The sequence below is a fragment of the Hippocampus bargibanti genome, linkage group LG01, assembly GCF_051943395.1.
Source record: "Hippocampus bargibanti isolate YZ-2025 linkage group LG01, ASM5194339v1, whole genome shotgun sequence".
Classification (NCBI taxonomy): Eukaryota; Metazoa; Chordata; class Actinopteri; order Syngnathiformes; family Syngnathidae; genus Hippocampus; species Hippocampus bargibanti.
In genome coordinates, this window is record NC_142734.1 from 12767389 (window position 1) to 12787109 (window position 19721).

Consider the following 19721-nt stretch of genomic DNA (forward strand, 5'->3'; position numbering starts at 1 on the left):
TTCAGCCGAATAAGACACAAAACAAAATAACAGTCGAGGAGAAGAAGGAGATCATTGAGAAACACGAACGAGATGTGCGTTTGTGGCGTCACATGTCCACACCGCGGCCGTCATGTGAATCTCAGCCTGACACATCTCTCACGCTGTGTGTCACTTCCCTGATAGTAACTTTCTACGACCATCCTACAAATAAAGAGCCCAGTACCGTCCACCATTGCTACCATCCTTCGCAAAGAGCTTGACACAAAGGCGTTATTTAGTCGATACAGTCGATGCTTTCACGTGACTAATGACACCGAAATTGTCATGTGTGAGTTGACAGCTGGGGCGGGGCCGCCGCTCCCGACCTCCGGCAGCCGAAGAAGACACAAAACAAAATTACAGTCAAGGAGAAGAAGGAGATCATTGAGAAACACGAACAAGGTGTGCGTGTTGATCCCCTAATCACAGATACTGGGACATTTCAACTAGTCGCTGTCACCTCACCAGTGACATGATTACGACGCCTCGCGCCTCGCTGTGTGTTGTGCTGGCAAGTCCAAGAGTTTGCTTTGCCCGAGGTGATTGTTAGCCGCAATCGCGTAAGTTTGTTGCTTTCTGGGATCGCGAGTGTGCCATTTTATTTTGCCTAGCTTGACAGGCTTGTTGTAATAAAATCTCTGCCAGCACCTACGGGACTCGAAGTGGATGCAGATGACATCGAGGAGCTTGTTGCTGACCATAATGAGGTCCTCAACACAGAGGATTTGATTTGCCTTCAAGAGGACAAGCAGAAGCAGGCCATTCAGGAGGTGATGTGCAGGCTTTTATTGAACAGTTCCATCCGGAAAAGGCTATGAGAATCATCAACATGATGAATGATAATGTGATGCCTCAGTTTCGTAAGATCTTACAAGTCAGAAAGCAACAGGTGTCAATTAAGAGCCATCAACGACCATCACAAATGTAAATAAAGTGTCTTTATTATACAGTGCATTGTATTTCTTTCATTACAATACAATAGCACATTTATTATACAGAGAATAAGGTATGTTATGTGTAGTTGTAAGGCTTATTTTGTTGAAAATTATATTTTATAGAAACCTGGGAACGGATTATTCTCATTATAATGGTTTCCGATGGGAATTTTTTTTTGGGGATACACACTTTTCGCCTTACACACTCTGTCTGGGAACCAATTAAGTTCGTAAGCCAAGGTCTCACTGTACTTGAAAAAATGGCCGTGGTCTAGTAATCCTGCCTGGCTCAGCAATGACATTGAATCTATGTTGTGAGTTTGTTTGTGTACATTCCGAACCGACTGTGTGTCTGTTTCAGCTGCTGTGTGTGTTACATAAGGGCGGCAGACAGGCAAACACAGCCCATCACCATAAATGGGGGGGAAGCATGCAAGGTCTTCTCATGTTACGGATTGTTTTTTCTATGTTAAGGAATTCCAATTAACAGAATGTGTGTGTCTTTTTTCAATCTATCAATGCGGCTATCCAGCCATTCATTTTTCGATCCACTTTAACTTCACAAAGGTCATGGGTATGCTGGAGCCTATCCAAACTGTCTTTGAGTAGGAGTGGGTATACCTTTAACTGCTTTCCAGACAATCACAGGCCACATACAGAAAAACAACCATTGGAGCTTACAATCGCAGAAAATAGTGTTCTGTTAACCTGCCATGCATATGTTTAGAATGTGTGAAGAAACGGGAGTAATAATAATAATAATAATAATCATCTCATCTCATCTCATTTTCCGTACCGCTTATTCCTCATTAGGGTCGCGGGGAATAATAAGAATAATAATAATAAATTTCATTTATAAGTACCCAGACAAAATCACGATTAGAGCATGCAAAATCCACACACAAAGGCCAGAGGACTGCAAGGCCGATGTGATAAACGATCGCTCACCATGGCTAAAATAGTAAAATGTCAAATGCATATGAAATGAGGGTGGGGTATTGATGGATATGTCAAGTGTACATTGAAGTGTTCATGTGTGACATTCACACTCTGATGTTGAAATGTGTTCCTTTGTGCAAATTAGAGCTCCAAGTGGACAATGGTGCCCCTACAGATGATAATACCAAATTAACTATGCTTTATCTACGCATAGGGATTAAATTGGATTTGCCTTTATTAGTCTCGCAGTGGAGAAATTTACATTTCACAGCAGCAAAGTGATGAATGGGGAAATAGAGTGCATTTATTGATCAGAAGAAAACGAGGGTCAGGTGTATAATGCACATCCTGCCCTTGTGTTTGTCACGGTTCGCGAGGTGGTGATGGCGGGTTCGGATCCCAAAAAGCAGGCAGGAGGGAGCAGGAGGTTGTTTGACAAATTGTATTAAAATAAAGGTCAGCAGTAACAAAATGTAAAACATCAAAATGAACTGAATGAAAAAAATACAAAGTAGCAAAAGAAGACCAAAAGTAAAAGTCCGCCAAGGTTAAACAAACACGTACACAATGCATGCTGCAACCAAGCAGCAAACAAACAATGAATCGGCACCGGATGATCGTGCCAGGTGTCCTTTTAAGTGTCATTGATTTTAACGACCAGCACCTGCGAGGCTGCCGGCAGGGCTGACGTCTCTACCCGCTGGTCGCCAATCTGATCGGGACGACCAGCACCTGTGCAGGTGCAGGCGGGGCCGACAGCGTCCCCCATTGGTCGCCAACCAGATCATGACAGTACCCCCCCTTCAAGGGGCTGCTTCCAGAAGTCCCAACAGTCTCCCAAAAGGTCCACTCGCCAGGGAACGGTCGGTGGAGAGGGCAACCGCCGCCTCTCCAACACACGACGGGCGGCGGCCTGATGGGAACGGGACTCGGCCTGGGGTGGACGAAGACGCGGCACGGATCGTCGTGGGCGTGAGTGCGATCCCTCTCGCACGGTCACGCGACGGCGCATGGCTCTGCGTGGACGTCGAACTGCCAGGCGCAGAATGGCACCCCGTACGGCCGTATGGGACCAGGTCTCGGCCGGACGCCGACGTGGGCGTGAACTGCCCGGCTCCGGGGGAACGAGACCAGTCCAGAGCCGCTCCGGGATCCAGCGGTGAGTGGGGTCTCGGACTGACGTTGACGCGGACGTTGCACGGCTCGTCGTGGATGAGACTCAATTCGTCATGCACGACGACAGCGTGGCTGGACGTGGGCGTGCAATGCCAGTCACCCAGTTTCACCCTGGACGGCCACCTGGAAGGAGGTCTCGGCCGGGCGTTTACGTGGACGTTGCGGCTCGTCGAGTGACGCGATTCAAACGCGACAAGGCTTGAGCTAATGTGGACGTAGCATAGCCAGGCACAGGGTGGAAATGAGACGGGTCCGATGTACCTGCGGGATCCGATCGTTGGCCGATTCATTCTGTCACGGTTTTGCGAGGTGGTGATGGCGGGTTCGGATCCCAAAAAGCAGGCAGGAGGGAGCAGGAGGTTGTTCGACAAATTGTATTAAAATAAAGTCAGCAGGAACAAAATGTAAAACATCAAACTGATCTGAATGGAAAAAATACAAAGTAGCAACAGAAAACCAAGTGCAAGAGTCCGCCAAGGTTAAACAAACACGTACACAATGCATGCTGCAACCAAGCAGCAAACAAACAATGAATCGGCACCGGATGATCGTGCCAGGTGTCCTTTTAAGTGTCATTGATTTTAACGACCAGCACCTGCGAGGCTGACGTCTCTACCCGCTGGTCGCCAATCTGATCGGGACGACCAGCACCTGTGCAGGTGCAGGCGGGGCCGACAGCGTCCCCCATTGGTCGCCAACCAGATCATGACAGTGTTCAATTATTGTTAATCAAAAATCGACTCGGCTTTTCACTTCGGTGGAGTGTCTCCATAGAAACAAGTTTTGTATGTTTCTATCAATGTGTGTGTGTGCGCACACACACACTCATGTAACTAATGCTAGCAGATCTCAAATCTCTAAAATAGCGCAAGTGCTAATTGGAAGTGTGAAAGGGTGATGGAATTGAGAAAAGTAAAACATTGTCTACATTCATGCCTCAGGGCAACTGTAGGTACGTGGGCGTGTGTGTGTGTGTGTGTGTGTGTGTGTGTGTGTGTGTGTGTGTGTGTGTGTGTGTGTGTGCGTGTGCGTGTGCGTGTGCGTGTGCGTGTGTGTGTGTGTGTGTGTAACTGAGGTCATAAAAGACATAAATATGTTTATTCACCTCTTAAAGGGAGCCCGAACTTGAGACTCAGGTCTGAAATGGAGCTAATCATTGTATGCGGTGAAAGGTAGGGTATTTAATAATGAACATTAACATAACATTTTGGTGCCACAAAATTCACTTTTAGTGCATGTTTTAATAGGGAATAAAAAAGTTTTTTTTAATCACATTAATTTGCATGCCCGGTTTGACATCATGACTGTAAGACTGTTTTGTTCTTCCTTTTAGTAAATGATTCCTTGGTGATTTCATATGAAAGGCAAGTAGCAATCTTTCTCCAAAGAGTTAAACTTCGTAGCTCTCCCAAGTGTGACTGCTCAATTGTCTTCATGCCTACAGCAATAACTGCACACACACGAACTTGCCAACATATCGTACAACACACCTACTGTATTCAGGTAAGTCTCTTTAGTTTGGGTTTTAGCTTTGCTAACCAAGCAGTAACATCCACAGATTTTAGCCTGTGCTGGTTTGAATCAACACAAACTTTTGAAGGCACCATGAGGCTCCTGGATGAGTCTGGTCAGAGTGAAAGTGACGGGGGCAACCGAGGGCACAAGAGAAGCATTCAAAATGAAGAGACGTTCCAGGGTTCGACGCTGCTCCTCGCTGATCCACAGAAACCATACAGACGCTCCCGTGGATTTCTCAAAGGTCTGACATTTGACTCTGATCGTTGCAGATAACATCAATTCATCACACGCGTGCCCAAGAGCGTTTGACATTTACGGTCTTAATATAATTGAGGTCAAGCTTCTCTTTCTTTGCTGGACTTGGTGATTGTAGGGGTTTTACCACAATTGTATGTCTAGCATCCATCCAATATCTTGACTTGGGGCAATAACTGTTGTCGTTCTCCCGAGAAAAGTTAGACAGAGGATGAGGAGGGGCGAGCATGAGACCCGACTTTACGTGCTGCTCCTGTGACCAAATTTTCAAATGATCGTATGTAAACCTCAATAACAAACATTATTCTTGACTTCTGATTTGACAAGTATTCATTCATCAATTTGTTGAGCTCTCTGTATGTAATATGTAGAGGGGATTAAACATTGTAATGGCTTCTCCAAATTCACGACGGCCCTCGAGACGAAACCATAACTACAATGTGGCCCGCGCAAAAAAAAAAATAGTTTGACGCCCTCGTTATTGATGGATGGAGAAAGACATGCTTAAAAAAAATCACACATATGACAAAAAATGGTTTTGCTTTGTGAAAGTGCCGGACTTGTGTATCAACGAGGGGGGCTTTTTGAAGCAGATCGGGAAACAAATAGCCAAATAGATTAGTCTTCAAATTAATCTCTTTCTTTCTGTGCCAATGGCTCAAGCAGAGAAGGGTCAAGTTAATTGAAACCTACTTGACCCCACTCTCATAAACTGCAACTTCGTAGTTGGGGAGCAAATATCACACAAGGCCATGATGGGCAATTTTGCATCAAGGAAGGCAACAATTAATTCTCAACATAAAAGAAATCAGACATGTTTGGGCGGGCGGCAGATATGGCATCTTAATCTATATGTCATGTCCGCTCGAGGAGTGGCGACAAGACTCGAGGGACGACGGAACGTGGTTAAGGTCGGATCCAAAATACACGGTGGAGTCTTTACTGAGACACATATGGCAAGAACAGAAAATAAGGCAAGGTCGAAGGCAAGGTCGAGGGCACCGACAAAAACAGGCCTGTGTGCGGAGGGTTGACGGGGAACTTCCTGGAATACACCGACAACAACTGAACGGTAAGGGTGGCTTTTATAGCCAGAAGGCACAATTAAGGAAATGGGGGACAGGTGCGTGAATCCGGAGAGCCAGGAAGGGAGGGGCCCGCTCTAAGGAGCAGCAGAGGAAGAGACAGGAGGGGAGGGGCACGCTCCTGGCGTCGACGAGGATGTGACACTATAATGTATACATTGTTTCAATTCATGCCGTATCATATTTAATTTATAGACTTAAATTCATATTTGTTACCCATTTATGACCCCATAGGTTGTCTTTTGATGCTAAAATATTGCCTGGAAAGAGTGTGCGGGATGGAATGGTACGTCTATGCTGCTCTCGGTGTGTTAAGCGCCATTCTCAGCTTTCTTATGGACCTGAGTGTAAGCAAGCTCCTGACAGGTACACAAACACACATGAAGATGACAACGTTACCCATTGCAGCAAAGTTTAATAGGATATTGTACGAAACAATTGAAAAAGAAAAACCGACATTATGCTGTGTTTGTACAGTACAAAAACGTACACTATTTTATGTGTGTGTGTGTGTGTGTGTGTGTGTGTGTGTGTGTGTGTGTGTGTGTGTGTGTGTGTGTGTGTGTGTGTGTGTGTGTGTGCGTGCGTGCGTGCGTGCGTGTGTGTGTGTGTGTGTGTGTAGTTCACCAGTGGCTTTATAGCCAGCTGGAGGGTAGCAGTCTGCTTCAGTTCTTCTGTTGGACTCTTTACCCAGTATGCCTCTGTGCTATCTCAGCTTCACTGTGCCACAACATCTGTCCCTTCTCCACAGGTCTGTCTGCACAGGTGTTACATATGTACACTTGTATTCCATATATGTATGTATAAAGTACATATCATGTATATGTACACACTGGATACATATAGTACGTAAATTGCTATATAGAAGTTAGGCTGAGGTACTGGCAGTGAGACAATCAATGAAATTGTCCACAAATGAAACTGTCATGTTATAATACTTTGTTTAAGATATTGCTTTCTTGTTTCAGTTACGTAATGGAGATTGCATTTATTTGAATTAGCATAGTCGTTTTAAAAGTTTTAATTGACGAACAATTGAACATTAGTTCACGTTTGTTTTGTTTGTTTTTTGTTTTTGTTTGGCTTCATAAAAAAAACATCTTGATTGATATTTTTAGAACGTACTGAGAGAACTATCCCAAAGAAATGCTTTATTGCACTTATTTTAGCATGGCTATTCAGCGGTACAAAGCAAGGATGCCTCGAAGCCTTTGAATGTATTTATTTATTTATTCATTTATTTTGGTCAGGCTCCGGAATACCAGAGGTGAGGACCATGTTGACGGGGATACAACTTCCTCATTATTTATCCCTCACCAACATGTTCATCAAGTTCTTGGGTCTCATTTGTACACTGGCAGCTGGGAGCACAATTTTCCTGGGAAAAATGGTGAGGTTTTTTTCCATTGCATATCCAGCTTCAAAATGATCTGTTATTTATTATAGGTGTTTCTTTCCGAATATCAGGGTCCATTTGTGCATCTTTGCACCATGATGGCTGGCTACTTGAGCAATCTCTGCTCACTACTACAAACCACAAAGCAGGTACGGTTCTAGAAAGAAGCCTTTGATTAAAAAAAAAAAACATCAACTGGACCATCTAATTTCACTAGATCCAGCAATTCATCTACTGTTCAGCTTAGCAAGGCTAGTTGCTGTTTTTGAAGCCTCAAAATGTTGAATTACATTCGAAAACAAATGGTTGAGCAACACATGTAGACATATCAATAAGAATAATCACAGCTATACAGTATATGCCTTCACAAAGTTTGAGGATTTTTTGTTATTATTGCTACTTTAGAGTTTATTTTGTACACTCACTTCCACCTTGAGTTTTTCCTCACTGTGTGTGAGTGAAGCAAGCCATAATTTTTGACTCATCATAAAATATTAAATCCAAATAGTAAGTTAATTCTGTCAGTTCTTGGCTCTTGGCCAAACTTGTCATTTCTGTTACTAAAATTGTCATATTTGTTAAAAAATGATTTGACCTTCAGAGATTCATAGTGTAGATGGCTCTACTGGCAGAAATGTATTGCTGCCATAATATCATTTCTGACACTTTTCAAACTCACATCATAAGCTGCAATATATTCACAGAAAGTTGTACGTTCAAAACCACAGGGATACGAAGGTCCATTTATTTCTACTTGCAGCTCTGATTTTCTATTTTTTAAACAGGCTGTTGCATCTTTCCTTAAGTTGCTTGGTGCCCCCGAGAGGAAGCACGCCGTCCACTTAGTTCAGGTCAGGTGGTTTGAATAAATGACCTCATCGTCCTTTTTTTATGTTGTCTGGAAGAAACCAGGTGGAGACATGTTAGTTGTAGCCGCTGCAGTTGGTGTTGCAAGTTGCTTTGGAGCACCTGTTAGTGGTAAGAAAAAAGTCCTTAGATTTTGCTTCTTTTGGTCCTCCATCATTTTCAATCTCTCCTCATCTTTATCATCTCCTCACTTACATGTCTTGACAGTTCCAATGAACATGCAAATTTATTATACTCTATCTTATGTATACACACGCAGACACACACATTTATATGGCTAAAATGACATGTACGTATTATTTGTACCTTTGTCTGGTGCAACGTAAGCAATGTAGTTGTGTTTCTTGTCAATTACCGTTTGGTTAACGCAATTTTCAAGCCATAAGTATGTTTTTTTTTAATTTTGAGATGTACTATCACAACTGTCACACATTCACTACGAAGCGAACTAAATATCCCGCAGCACAGATTGAACAAGCAATGTTATGTGATCACCTGCCAGCGATAGCCAAGTAGGCTAGGCAGACACGAATGTCTTAACTTTCACGGCAGAGGCTCTGTCGAACCCCTGAGACAGATTCACCGAACCCCTCAGGTTTGGTCGAACCCAGGTTAAGAACCACTGCTCTCCCTATTAGCAAGGTTAGACAGCTAAGCTAATTAGGCTCGTAAAGGTCAGTGTTTGTTTTGTTTGCCATTCTCATAGGTGTGCTCTTCAGCATGGAGCTGATGTCCTCACACTTCGACATGCAGAACTACTTCCCATCTTTCTTCTCAGTGGCCGGCGGCGCGTTGACCTTCCGTTTGTTATCTGTCTGGAGTGGCAATGAAGGTAAAACATGGTTGAACCATAGCATTAAAAGATGGGAACAATTAATGTACACATTTATAAGTTGCAAATTTAGAATCAAAGGTCTATCAAGCTGCTCAACTCCTATAATGCTAATAAACAAACTAAAAGAAGCAATATTCCATGACGTGCAGGCCAATTTAGTGACTATACTGTACAGGTATGTGCAGTCAATTTATCAGCCGAGGCAATTTATCACTTTAATTGAAGCCCATTTGCAGGGGTGCTGTACAAATTTGTACCATTTAGTTTTTCAATGTTTACCTTCTTTTCAAGAGATGTCCTCAAGGCACTTCCACAACTAGGACCGACAGGACTCATCCTGAATCTTATCCATCAACATCAGCAACGGAACCTTCTTAATGCTCTTTGAGCTTTGAGGGCGCAAATCAATACCGTGAGATTCCAAAAGCTTCCAGGCAGCTATTTACAGCGGAGATGGAGTGGTATTGAAATTCTGTCTGATTTCAGATATTTTAACTCAATGTGCCGGACACTACCAGTTTGAAGTCATCTTTGTTTGTGGACAAACATCCTGTATGCACACACACACACATATATACACACACACGCACGCGCGCACCCCCCCCCCCCCCCCCCACACACCCACACACACATTCCTGTTTCAAAAAACAATTTGTGAGGTCCGGATAACTCCAGATAAGGAGTGAGGACCACCGTTGCTGATAAGTTCAGAGAAGAACTATTGTTACATTTGAACACTAAATGTCACCCCATTTCCCACTTCAATGTCTTTTAAAACAAAGAAATAAAAAGCGGACTTGAAACTGAAATAACAGCAGGAGTGAGGTTTCTGAAAGGCTTCATTCAAAGTCCTCACCCCTGTGGTGAATTTGGTTAAAATATCATTTTACTTGTTGTGGTATGAACGTTTTCCTTTCATTAACACACACACACACACACACACACACACACACACACACACACACACACACACACACACACACATAAACACAGTGAGTAAAAAGTGTGTATCCAAGTGAAATGAAAATTTGTGAGGACCTTTCTGAAACTTTAACAGATGCATATATAGAGCCTTTAGAAAGAAAAACTTGTGAGGACTGGCCAAAAGGTCCTCACTTGTCAAAAATGTGCTCACTACGTATGGTATAAAATGTCAGTGGTCCTCACAAGACTAGTCATACAAACACACACACACACACACACACACACACGCTCACACACGCACGCACACGCACACACTCTCGAGGATTGTTTGCACAAGTCCAATAATTGTTAGGCACCGAACCATCCACCATTATTTAAATGAGTTGGAAAAAACATTGAAAGGAAGACATGACTTTTTGGATGCAATTTATATCAGGTTCATATTTCAGGAAAAGCTTATTGAACTTAAACGAAGGGAAAATTTGATTTCTTTTATCCCTTCAGAGAGTCTTCGGGTGTTGTTTCATACCAATTTCCCCACGGGATTACCCTTCCTCCCGTCAGAGATTCTGCTCTTTGCTCTGCTGGGGTGAGCTGACGCTGACTGACTCTTCATATCCAATTTATTTCCAATCCCAGTGAAGACGTCTGACTTATTCATATTCACGTTAGGCCATGTGGAAACTGAACTGTTGCGTTGTTCTAGCTTCATTTGTTGTGTTGTTCTAGCTTCATCATGACCGCGTGCGTCTGCGTGTGCGCGTGTGTTTGTATGTGTGTGTGCGCTGGAACAGGTTGCTCTGTGGAGCTGTCAGCTGCTTATACCTCTCCCTGCATCGCCTCATGCTAGAGCTCATCACCACAAACGCTGCCCTCATCAACATACTGAAAAAGGAGTGAGTGCATCCACACACACACACACACACACACACACACAGACACATGCACACACACGATGGTGGAGAAGGGGCAGCTTTATTTATATGGTGCTATTCATGCACATTCTTCACATAGTTCAAAAATTAAATTCTTTACATTCAGATGGATGAGTCAGTAATTAACGGTAGCTACAAATGAAATTCAATCATAATGGCAAATGAAATTGAAATGACAGTAATGCGTGTGTGCAGGAAAGTACTGTACTCTGCCGTAGTGGCCTTCTTTCTGGCATCTCTTACCTTCCCTCTCTCCGTGGGACAGCATATGGCTTCCAAGGTGGGTCTTCATCTAGAAAACTACTCCTGGTTCGAACTTCGGGCAGGAGTTTTACACACAAAAAAATTCTGTTTGCTGTTAATATGAATGGGAACATAATTACAATCAATCACTATGGGAACAAAAGGAAAATAAAATACAAGTTACTTCTGCTTTCAGTGAATAGGAAGACATTCAAGGACACTTCAAATGAAATATTATAATTCCAAAAGTTGTATTTTTAGCAAAGTTTGTTGTCCGTTACTTATTATATATTAATGAATGCAGACAAGTACAACAATCTAAATTGTCACAATTATTCTGCTATATTTACACATATAATGCAATTTGTTCTTTTGTTATATGTAATTGTAAGAGCTAGGAGAAAATCATGATATCGTAATTGTTCCGCTGGTTTCTACTACATAAGGTGCCAGTGATGGTGAGTCATAACCATTCTCTTGTGGGAAGGGTACTGACCTTGAGACCCATCAGAGAGGTGACCTAGCCAAGCGTACCAGAGCACAGATTGCCAAGTGCGATGATTCCCAACCACTGTGCAGTGAGAGATGATCAGATTTGCTATTATCCAATTTCACCAAATCATTAAACTATATTTACGACAAATGGATCTTGATGCATCTATCCAGACCTATCGTGTGTAAGTGACAAACAAATGATGAGAATAGTGTCTTTGTTATTTCAATATTTATATATATATATATTTCTAATGTAAAATATGTGTCTCAGCTAAATGAAGGTTGGCAAACACTGGAGTAATGTGAGTTCATCATTAGATATTTCTGCAGCTTTTATCCACAGTGGGAATTTGTTGTTGTTTTAAAGACAAATAGCCACTTTATTATTTTCTGTTAATTCAGTCCACCATGAAGCAGCTGCTCACCTCTTTACTGGAAAACACACCGTGGACGTCTCAATCTCACAATGCCTCGTGGCAGCTGGAGACAGAGTGGGGCTCATCTGACTATTCCGTCTACCTGTCGCTGACTGTCTTTCTGCTAATGAAGGTACAAACGGAGGACCGAATGTACTGAAGACAAAATTAGCCTTGATATCACGCACCATGTGGCTGACATTTTCATAGGACAATACGACATATCATGATTACTAGACATTTGAAGCGGCAGCGTCGTTTTAAAACTGGATTTGAAAGGAATTGTTGTCTGTTAAAACAGCTGAGAATCTCTTGCCAGCGTGTATATATTTGGTGTGAAAATGTGTTTGATGGAATCTCTATTTCAATTCGATCGCGACAAATCCATGCTCAGTTGTTCACAAGACTAAAGCAAAACCTGTGCAGTCAGTCACAGTAGTCATACCCGCAGACCATACTAATACTAATATGAATTTCTCGAGTGGTGGGTCTCGGCCACTGGCTTTGCTACATTTCAGACGATGAAAAGCAGTTGCATTTTGTGAAACACATGGCAAAAGCAGAAACCATAAAATGCATAGAAGCTTTCACACTGGAAAAAAAAACCTGGACACTGCCACGGCAGAATGCAATGCAATGCAATACAATACAATACAATACAATACAATACAATACAATACAACACAATACATATTGATTTATATAGCGCTTTAATGACAGCTGAATCTGTAACAAAGCGCTTAACGTGGACAACTATCATATACAGGAGATAAAGCAGTCACAAAGATGGTTTTACTCCCAGGTTCTTTCTACTAACATATAAGAAAAAAATACCCATACATAGTGGAGTACACATATATTGTGTTTGCAACAATACTTAACCATATTTGATTTCATTGTTGCCTTGCTGTGGCCTCTAAAAAGTACCATGGAAAAGCTACCACATAGGACAGAGTCAGGCTGTTATTAGATTCGCTTTATTGTATTTGGTATAAAGGGTTTGTATTTATGTGGCATTTCGTGACTGAGAAAAACAAGCATGTGTAGGCAAAGACAATGCATTCAGCTGCTTCCGGCAGAGGGAACATTTCAGTGTTTATTAGACCATGGTTGTCTTTTTTTACTTTATTAGATCTTTATTTGTGTCCTTTTACTCAGACCATCCATAATAAGCCTGTGTTTACTTTTCACCCACCATTATTTGCGTCAAATTGATGCTGCAGAATGAATGCAGCCAGATTGAATTGGATTTGTGAGGCCTGTGGTGAGATTTACATTGTTGATTCTCAGCTGTGGATGTCTGTGCTTGCCTGCACTTTGCCTCTGCCGGCCGGGTACTTCATGCCAGTCTTCATCTATGGTGAGTGCTTACCCCCGTAAAATGTAAATGTCTGTGGTGTGTCATTGAAACAAGATGGCAGCTGTGGTGTCTTTTCAAAAGCATTTGTGACACACAAACACGTTAAGATTCAGTGGGCAATTGTAGTTATCCCTGATCTACCCAATGGCGTACTTTCCATTAGATTTATATTGAAATGAAATTACATTCCACTGAACAAAAAAACCTCCAGGATGCATACATTTGAGTTTGGAAGTAATTTTTAGATGATTTGATCTCAACTCTTGTTGGCCCAAAAATTGTTTTGTTTTTTTTTTTAAATTGTGACTAAGTCACCATCCATTTGAATATAAACTTAAGAACAACTAATAAAATGCATTTCCCCAATGAAATCATAGAGCACAGGTGTCAAAGTCAAGGCCCGCGGGCCAAATCCGGCCCACCACATCATTTTTTTTCGGCCTGCGAAAGCAAATCAAACTTGTTAAATTCCATGATGATTGCTAAAATCCAAGCCAAAATTTCATATTTTTGGATGTCAGCCACAATAAAAGTCATTATTCTTGACTTCAGATTTGAAAACGAGTTATACATTAATTTGCTGTGTGCTCTATATGTAATATTTGAAGGGATTTAAACATTCTAATGGGTTCCCCAAATTCATAACGGCCCTCGAGAGGAAACCATAACTACAATGTGGCCTGCGGCAAAAAATTACTTTGACACCCCTGTCATAGAGTATTAAACAGTTGTAAACTACTCATGCAAACCTAGATGTACACATATGAATTTTGCAAACTTAGATTTTCAATCACATCTGGTGAGAATTCCTTTCTTTTTACAAAATAATAATGTTGTGAACAGTTCTTTGAAATTGTTTGCCTTGATCTCAATTGTTATATATATAGAACAAATGCACGCGAATAGGGATATGTGGGTATTTCTATTCAATATTGGGTGTTGCAATATGTGCTGTAATGTGAGAAAGCAATGAGAAAATAAATCTGAGTTTCCGATTTTAGCAAGTCAGATTATTTTATACAGATGTTTTTAGTTGATCCTTATCTTTGTTTTGTTTTCCATATTTTCAGGGGCAGCTATGGGTCGTTTGCTTGCTGAAGGAATACTTTACATTTCCTCCCGCATGCAGGAATGGTCTTCTATCAATCCTGGGGCATATGCACTTGCTGGTAAAAAAAAACAAAAAAAAAACATACAGCATTATCGAGTCTAACAAGTACAATGCATTCAAATGGTAATGTCTTGAGGAGCCCGCGATGAGAGGAAAGGAGCGTTAGCGTATGTGTAACTGTCGCGGCTTGGAATCGAAGCATATTTACGTGGGACGGATGTGAGACAATCTCTTTTCATCAATGGATGCTACAGCTTTGTGTTTGCTTTCAACGTTTGTAGTAGACGTTGCGATTCCACCATTATGTCCCTGATCCACTGGTGAAAAGGACGTTTTGATCATCTCCTCTTTCATCAGAAATGCTTCTTGCAACAAAGAGGGTGCAGAAAGGTTTTTATGATTGAATGACTGTCTGTGTCTTTTGTGTTGTGTGACATTATTTATTTAGTTTTTTTGTTGTTGTCTTGACTTCAAGATGGCGACGTGAGAGTTGCTGCCTTTACAACAGCTCCTGTATTTTGTTTTTCTACTTCTTCCTTTCCTTTCCTCTTACTTTCATCACTTTGCTGCTGTGAAATGTAAATGGCTCCACTGCGACACTAATAAAGTTAATTAAATCCAATCCAATGCATGGTGCAATTTAAAATAATTGTAACATTTTTTATTTTTTTTTCTCAGTACTGGCTGCCACTATTGTTGACTGGCTAGCATATCAACTTCACAGTGCAAAAGTTCAATTCGAGTTCCGGCCGTTCTGTGTAAAGTTTGCATGTTCTCCTCGGGCCTCCATGGTTTTTTTCCCCGGGATCTCCCCCCCCCCCCCCCCGACATTCCATAAACATGGATTGTAGCCTGATTGAAAACTCCAAATTGTCCCTCTGTGTGAGTGTGAGCGCGAATGGTTGTTCATCTCTGTGTGGCCTGTGATTGGTTGGCAACCGGTTCAGGGTGTCCCTTACTTACTGCCTGAAGAAGTTTGAGATTGGCTCCAGTGCTCCCAGTGATCCTTGTTAGGATAATCACATTAGAAAATGGATGAATGGACAGAATATAGAACCATTTATGAGTTATGATGTGTTCCATTTGAATAATGAATTGGTCTCATGTCTCATACATACATACTGTACATAATTCAATCTGGTGTGTGTCGCTGTTGTCTTTGCATAGGTGCAGCGGCATTCTCCGGGGCTGTGACGCACACCTTATCACCGGCCCTCTTGGCCATAGAGTTAACCGGTCAATTCAGCCACATTGTTCCCGTCCTCCTTGCCACTCTGCTGGCCAATGGTGTCGCTCGTGCTGGCAGCCGCCCATCTTTCTATGACGCTGTCTCCATCAGCAAGAGGCTGCCGCACCTGCCCTCTCTCATCAGGACACGTGCAGGGTATACCAAGTGTTCATCTGTGCAACAAATGCTATGTTGGATTTATCAAAGTACGATCATTTCAATGCATGGATCCCATCTCCTGAATAAGAATAAGAATAAGAATAAGAATAAGAATAAGAATAAGAATAAGAATAAGAATAAGAATAAGAATAATATATTTCATTTATAAGCACCTTTCAAAACTCTCAAGGACACAACGAGCAAGAAACTCAACCTGAACCAGCGCAATGAATGGGGGAGCAAATCTAATTTAGCCCTCTGTAACAGCTTCAATCCCCACAGAATTGTGGTGACAAATATGAGATGAAAGCTTTTGACATTGGCGGCTGCTTTGAGTAGATCGTGTCTCTTCTTTGACAGGCTTCTCTCCATACAGTTGGGACACATTTTGGGAGCAACGAGAGTGCAGCTGCAGAAAACGGCCGGCCCGCAGGAGGTCCGACATGTTATGAACAGCAGCAGCGAAATGCAAATCCCTGTCGTGAACTCACACGGTGGGCTGAGAACATGTGGAAAATAATGTTCCTTCTCTGCATTATCAGACATAAAGCTCACAACAGTTTGCAAGTCACATTGGATTGGAATGCATTAGCCTTGAACTCATTTATTCGGGAATTGAAAATATGACATAGAGCACCATTCCTGCATTTATTCAGTTTTTGTTTTTTCATGCTTAGGTGCCGATAAAGCGCTGGCCATGACCTCTGGCAATGTTTTTTTCTTTTCCACCAGGGGGCAGCATTTCCCCTTTTCCATGTTAACGCTTTGTTCCAGCTTCAGCAGTTGTTAAAGCGCTATATAAACCAATATGTATGGATTATGTATTTTCATTTCAAACTCAAATAACTCCAGACCCATATAATTTAGGAATAAACACATTTTTTAAACTCATTTTTTTTTTGACGAAAGAAGAGTCTAAGGTTTCTAACGCTGTATTGAATGTTTATGTAGTCCTAAAACTCAATATTGTATGGGTCCTGGAATTCGAGTGACAATGACAAAAAACCCTGGCTTTGGAGTGGACACATTTTTACACGTCTGACATTGAATGAGTTAATACTGTTGCACTCTTGCAGTTAATACTCTTGCACTGGAGAAAGGAAGAAGAAAGAAAAAAGTAGAAAAACAAAATACAGGAGCTGCTGGAAAGGCAACCATTCTCGCGGGGCCATCTTGAAGTCATCTTGAAGTTGTGAACTGTATAGATAATTGTAAATTGGACGTGTTTAGTTGTTGTCTTGTGATGAAACAGTTGCTCTGAGAAGGATGTTTATGATCGCTCATGATGAAGAGACATTTACTGAGTAATCTTTCATCCCTTGTTTGACCCAACTCTGTTTGTGCTCTTCTCTCCTTTGAAGAGGCGCCCACATTGCTGGGCTTTGTTACGCGATCACAGCTGCTGATGTTTCTGCATCAGTGTGGAATTTCCCAGGTAAAATTGTCCAAACACACACACACACACACACACACACACACACACACACACACACACACACACACACACACACACACACACACACACACACACACACGCACATGCATATTCATGTTTAGTGTAGAACACAAAAAACTAAGTATGTACATACTATGATGCCAAAACAGTTTCATGTGTCAGTCATATTGTAGCTTTTTCACAATGCAAAGGTTTACAGATTATATAATTTTTTAAAAAGTCACCTAAATGTCACAAACAACCAAGGCAAAATGTATCTCCTATCCCATTGCAGTGGTACCTAAGTCAGATGTCGCACTAAAACATGTTTTCTTGGCAATAATTCTTCTTTTCTGTTTAGTGAAGCCTTTGGTGCGGTCGTACGACATCTTGTGGCGTGACAGAAATAGGACAAAACCACACACACAAACACGCACACGCACACGCGCACACGCACACGCGCACACACACACACACACACGCACACGCACGTTGAACAGGGACCAGCCCAAAATTTAGATGTGTACGTTGTGTCCAATAATTGTCAGAGTTGAATTTTGAATTTTTTGTTTTTGAGCCAGTGGATGGAATCCCCAGAAAAGAAAAATGCGACGAGGGGAGTTTTTTATTTTTATTTCAAATGGGTATCGTAAGTCGTGACAGGTGAACAATGTGAATACCTGTACTTTGCAATTACGCCATTGCTTGTCGCATGCAGAAAAAGGCCAGTAATTATTACCTCCTCTCTTCCTTCTTTGACTTTTAGGAGAAACAAATTCCCGTTTCTCAAAAGTTTAACCAATCACACAATTGTTTGGAGAAAAAAAAAACACATTAAAAAGTCTGACCTTTTTTTGTTTTGGACCCTGTTCAGAGAGTGGATCGGCATTTAGAGGAGGTATGCAACATTCAACCTTGTTTTGCCCTGTTGTGTCCTCACAGCACCATTCAGGAGGTGAGAAGATTTTTATTGCAGTATTGTTATTGCATTTCAATAAATAATTCATTTGAGAAGCTCACATTTAAAATAAAGCAAGTCAACCTTGTACGACAATTCCAAATCGTACAACAATTTTTTTGTTTGACTTACAATTTACCCCAGAAGGAGCGTCTTGGAGATGGCATGCCAAAATGACAATTTGGTAACAAATATTTGATCAAAACCTTACACCTGCGCAGGCCACAATGGCTGAAACCACTTCCAAAAAATTGCTATTAGTTGTTCTTTATGCAGACGCATGAAAAGACGTTCTTTTCAAATTGTTAATTTGACTGATTGGAAGAGAACGATTATTCCAATGTTTCTTTCAGACTTTAAGCATCCTTAGACTTGCTGGGGAGCAGACTGTGTTTGTCACTGAGAGAGGAAGGCTGATTGGGCAAGTCACATGGTCTGAGGTAACTTTTGTGCACGGTCAGGCTCATATGCCCTCTTGCCATGTGGATCAATACAAATGTGTTTTGTTCTTCAGATGAAGAGAATTTTAGAAGACATTGCAAAAGAAATCTAAGGCCTGAGGAGAAACAGACGTCCCTGACCTTTTCACTAACCTGCATTAAATGTGCATGTTATGCAAATCCAAGAAATGAAAGAAAAGAGGCAAAACCAGGGGTGGGCAAACTTTTTGACTTGCGGGCCGCATTGGGTTCTAAAATTTGACAGAGGATCCGGGCCAGGAGCATTTGGAGGGAGTGTTTGGGCCGGAAATACTAAACCTAAAGCATTAAAGGACAACCGACGCCTCCGGACAAGTTATGTCCATAATTTATAAAATCACTTCAAATGATTTCGACTGAGCGTATTTTACAAAGATTCCACAGCATATAGCTATAGTTTACGTTTTAAGACTTGCGCTGAATATTCATGAAGTCTTGTTTTCGAGTTGATGACGATCCCCATGTGACGTCACGTTTGGACCGCCCCTTACCGAGAAAGCGACACAATGCATTTTGGGTACTTTGTTTGGTCTGAAAACTTCGTGTTGATCCGTGTTGATGGCAAAATTAGAAGGAAAACACATAAATAATGCCATGGTGAATCGTTGTGTGTTGCACCAAGACAACTATTTGATATTCGCTGACACAAATTCCCAGCGGACAAATCAGCCCATTTCCAACGGAGCTTGGGCGCAATCTTCTGCATTTTCTGGGTGCTACATTGCTGTCATTGATGGCTCGAATTGATATGGGAGGACTCCTTGAATCAATTGCAAACATTTATGCTTTCCTCTTCAGAACTATTTGAATCATATTCATAACTGGATGAGTAACAAGAAAACATCTTCTCCGAATCTGAAGCCATTGTTTTGATTCTCGAACAAGGCAAGACGTCTTGGCGTGACGTCACGAACAAGGGGGTGGGACCTTCTGAAACTGGCCATTTCGGGA

General features: G+C 41.8%; 1 protein-coding gene across 1 annotated transcript; it reads left to right on the forward strand.

The window, feature by feature from the left end:
* Positions 1-4671: 4671 nt before the first annotated feature.
* On the forward strand, positions 4672-18844 carry clcnk (chloride voltage-gated channel K). Its single transcript, XM_088993861.1, has 19 exons — positions 4672-4830; positions 6164-6295; positions 6552-6680; positions 7180-7319; positions 7397-7474; positions 8231-8303; positions 8899-9024; positions 10456-10540; positions 10746-10847; positions 11082-11166; positions 12027-12173; positions 13331-13400; positions 14471-14569; positions 15679-15895; positions 16259-16392; positions 17260-17333; positions 18208-18288; positions 18645-18731; positions 18806-18844. The coding sequence occupies exons 1-19, from the start codon at positions 4677-4679 to the stop codon at positions 18842-18844; spliced, it is 2052 nt and encodes a 683-aa protein (XP_088849987.1). The 5' UTR covers positions 4672-4676.
* Positions 18845-19721: the final 877 nt, after the last annotated feature.

Bases quoted from the DNA above. Each gene is read 5' to 3' on its own strand.
- clcnk (XM_088993861.1), top strand. From the start codon at position 4,677: ATGAGGCTCCTGGATGAGTCTGGTCAGAGTGAAAGTGACGGGGGCAAC. The intron at 6,296-6,551 runs GTACACAAACAC...GTGTGTGTGTAG, and splicing joins TGTAAGCAAGCTCCTGACAG to TTCACCAGTGGCTTTATAGC. The intron at 14,570-15,678 runs GTAAAAAAAAAC...GTCTTTGCATAG, and splicing joins TGGGGCATATGCACTTGCTG to GTGCAGCGGCATTCTCCGGG.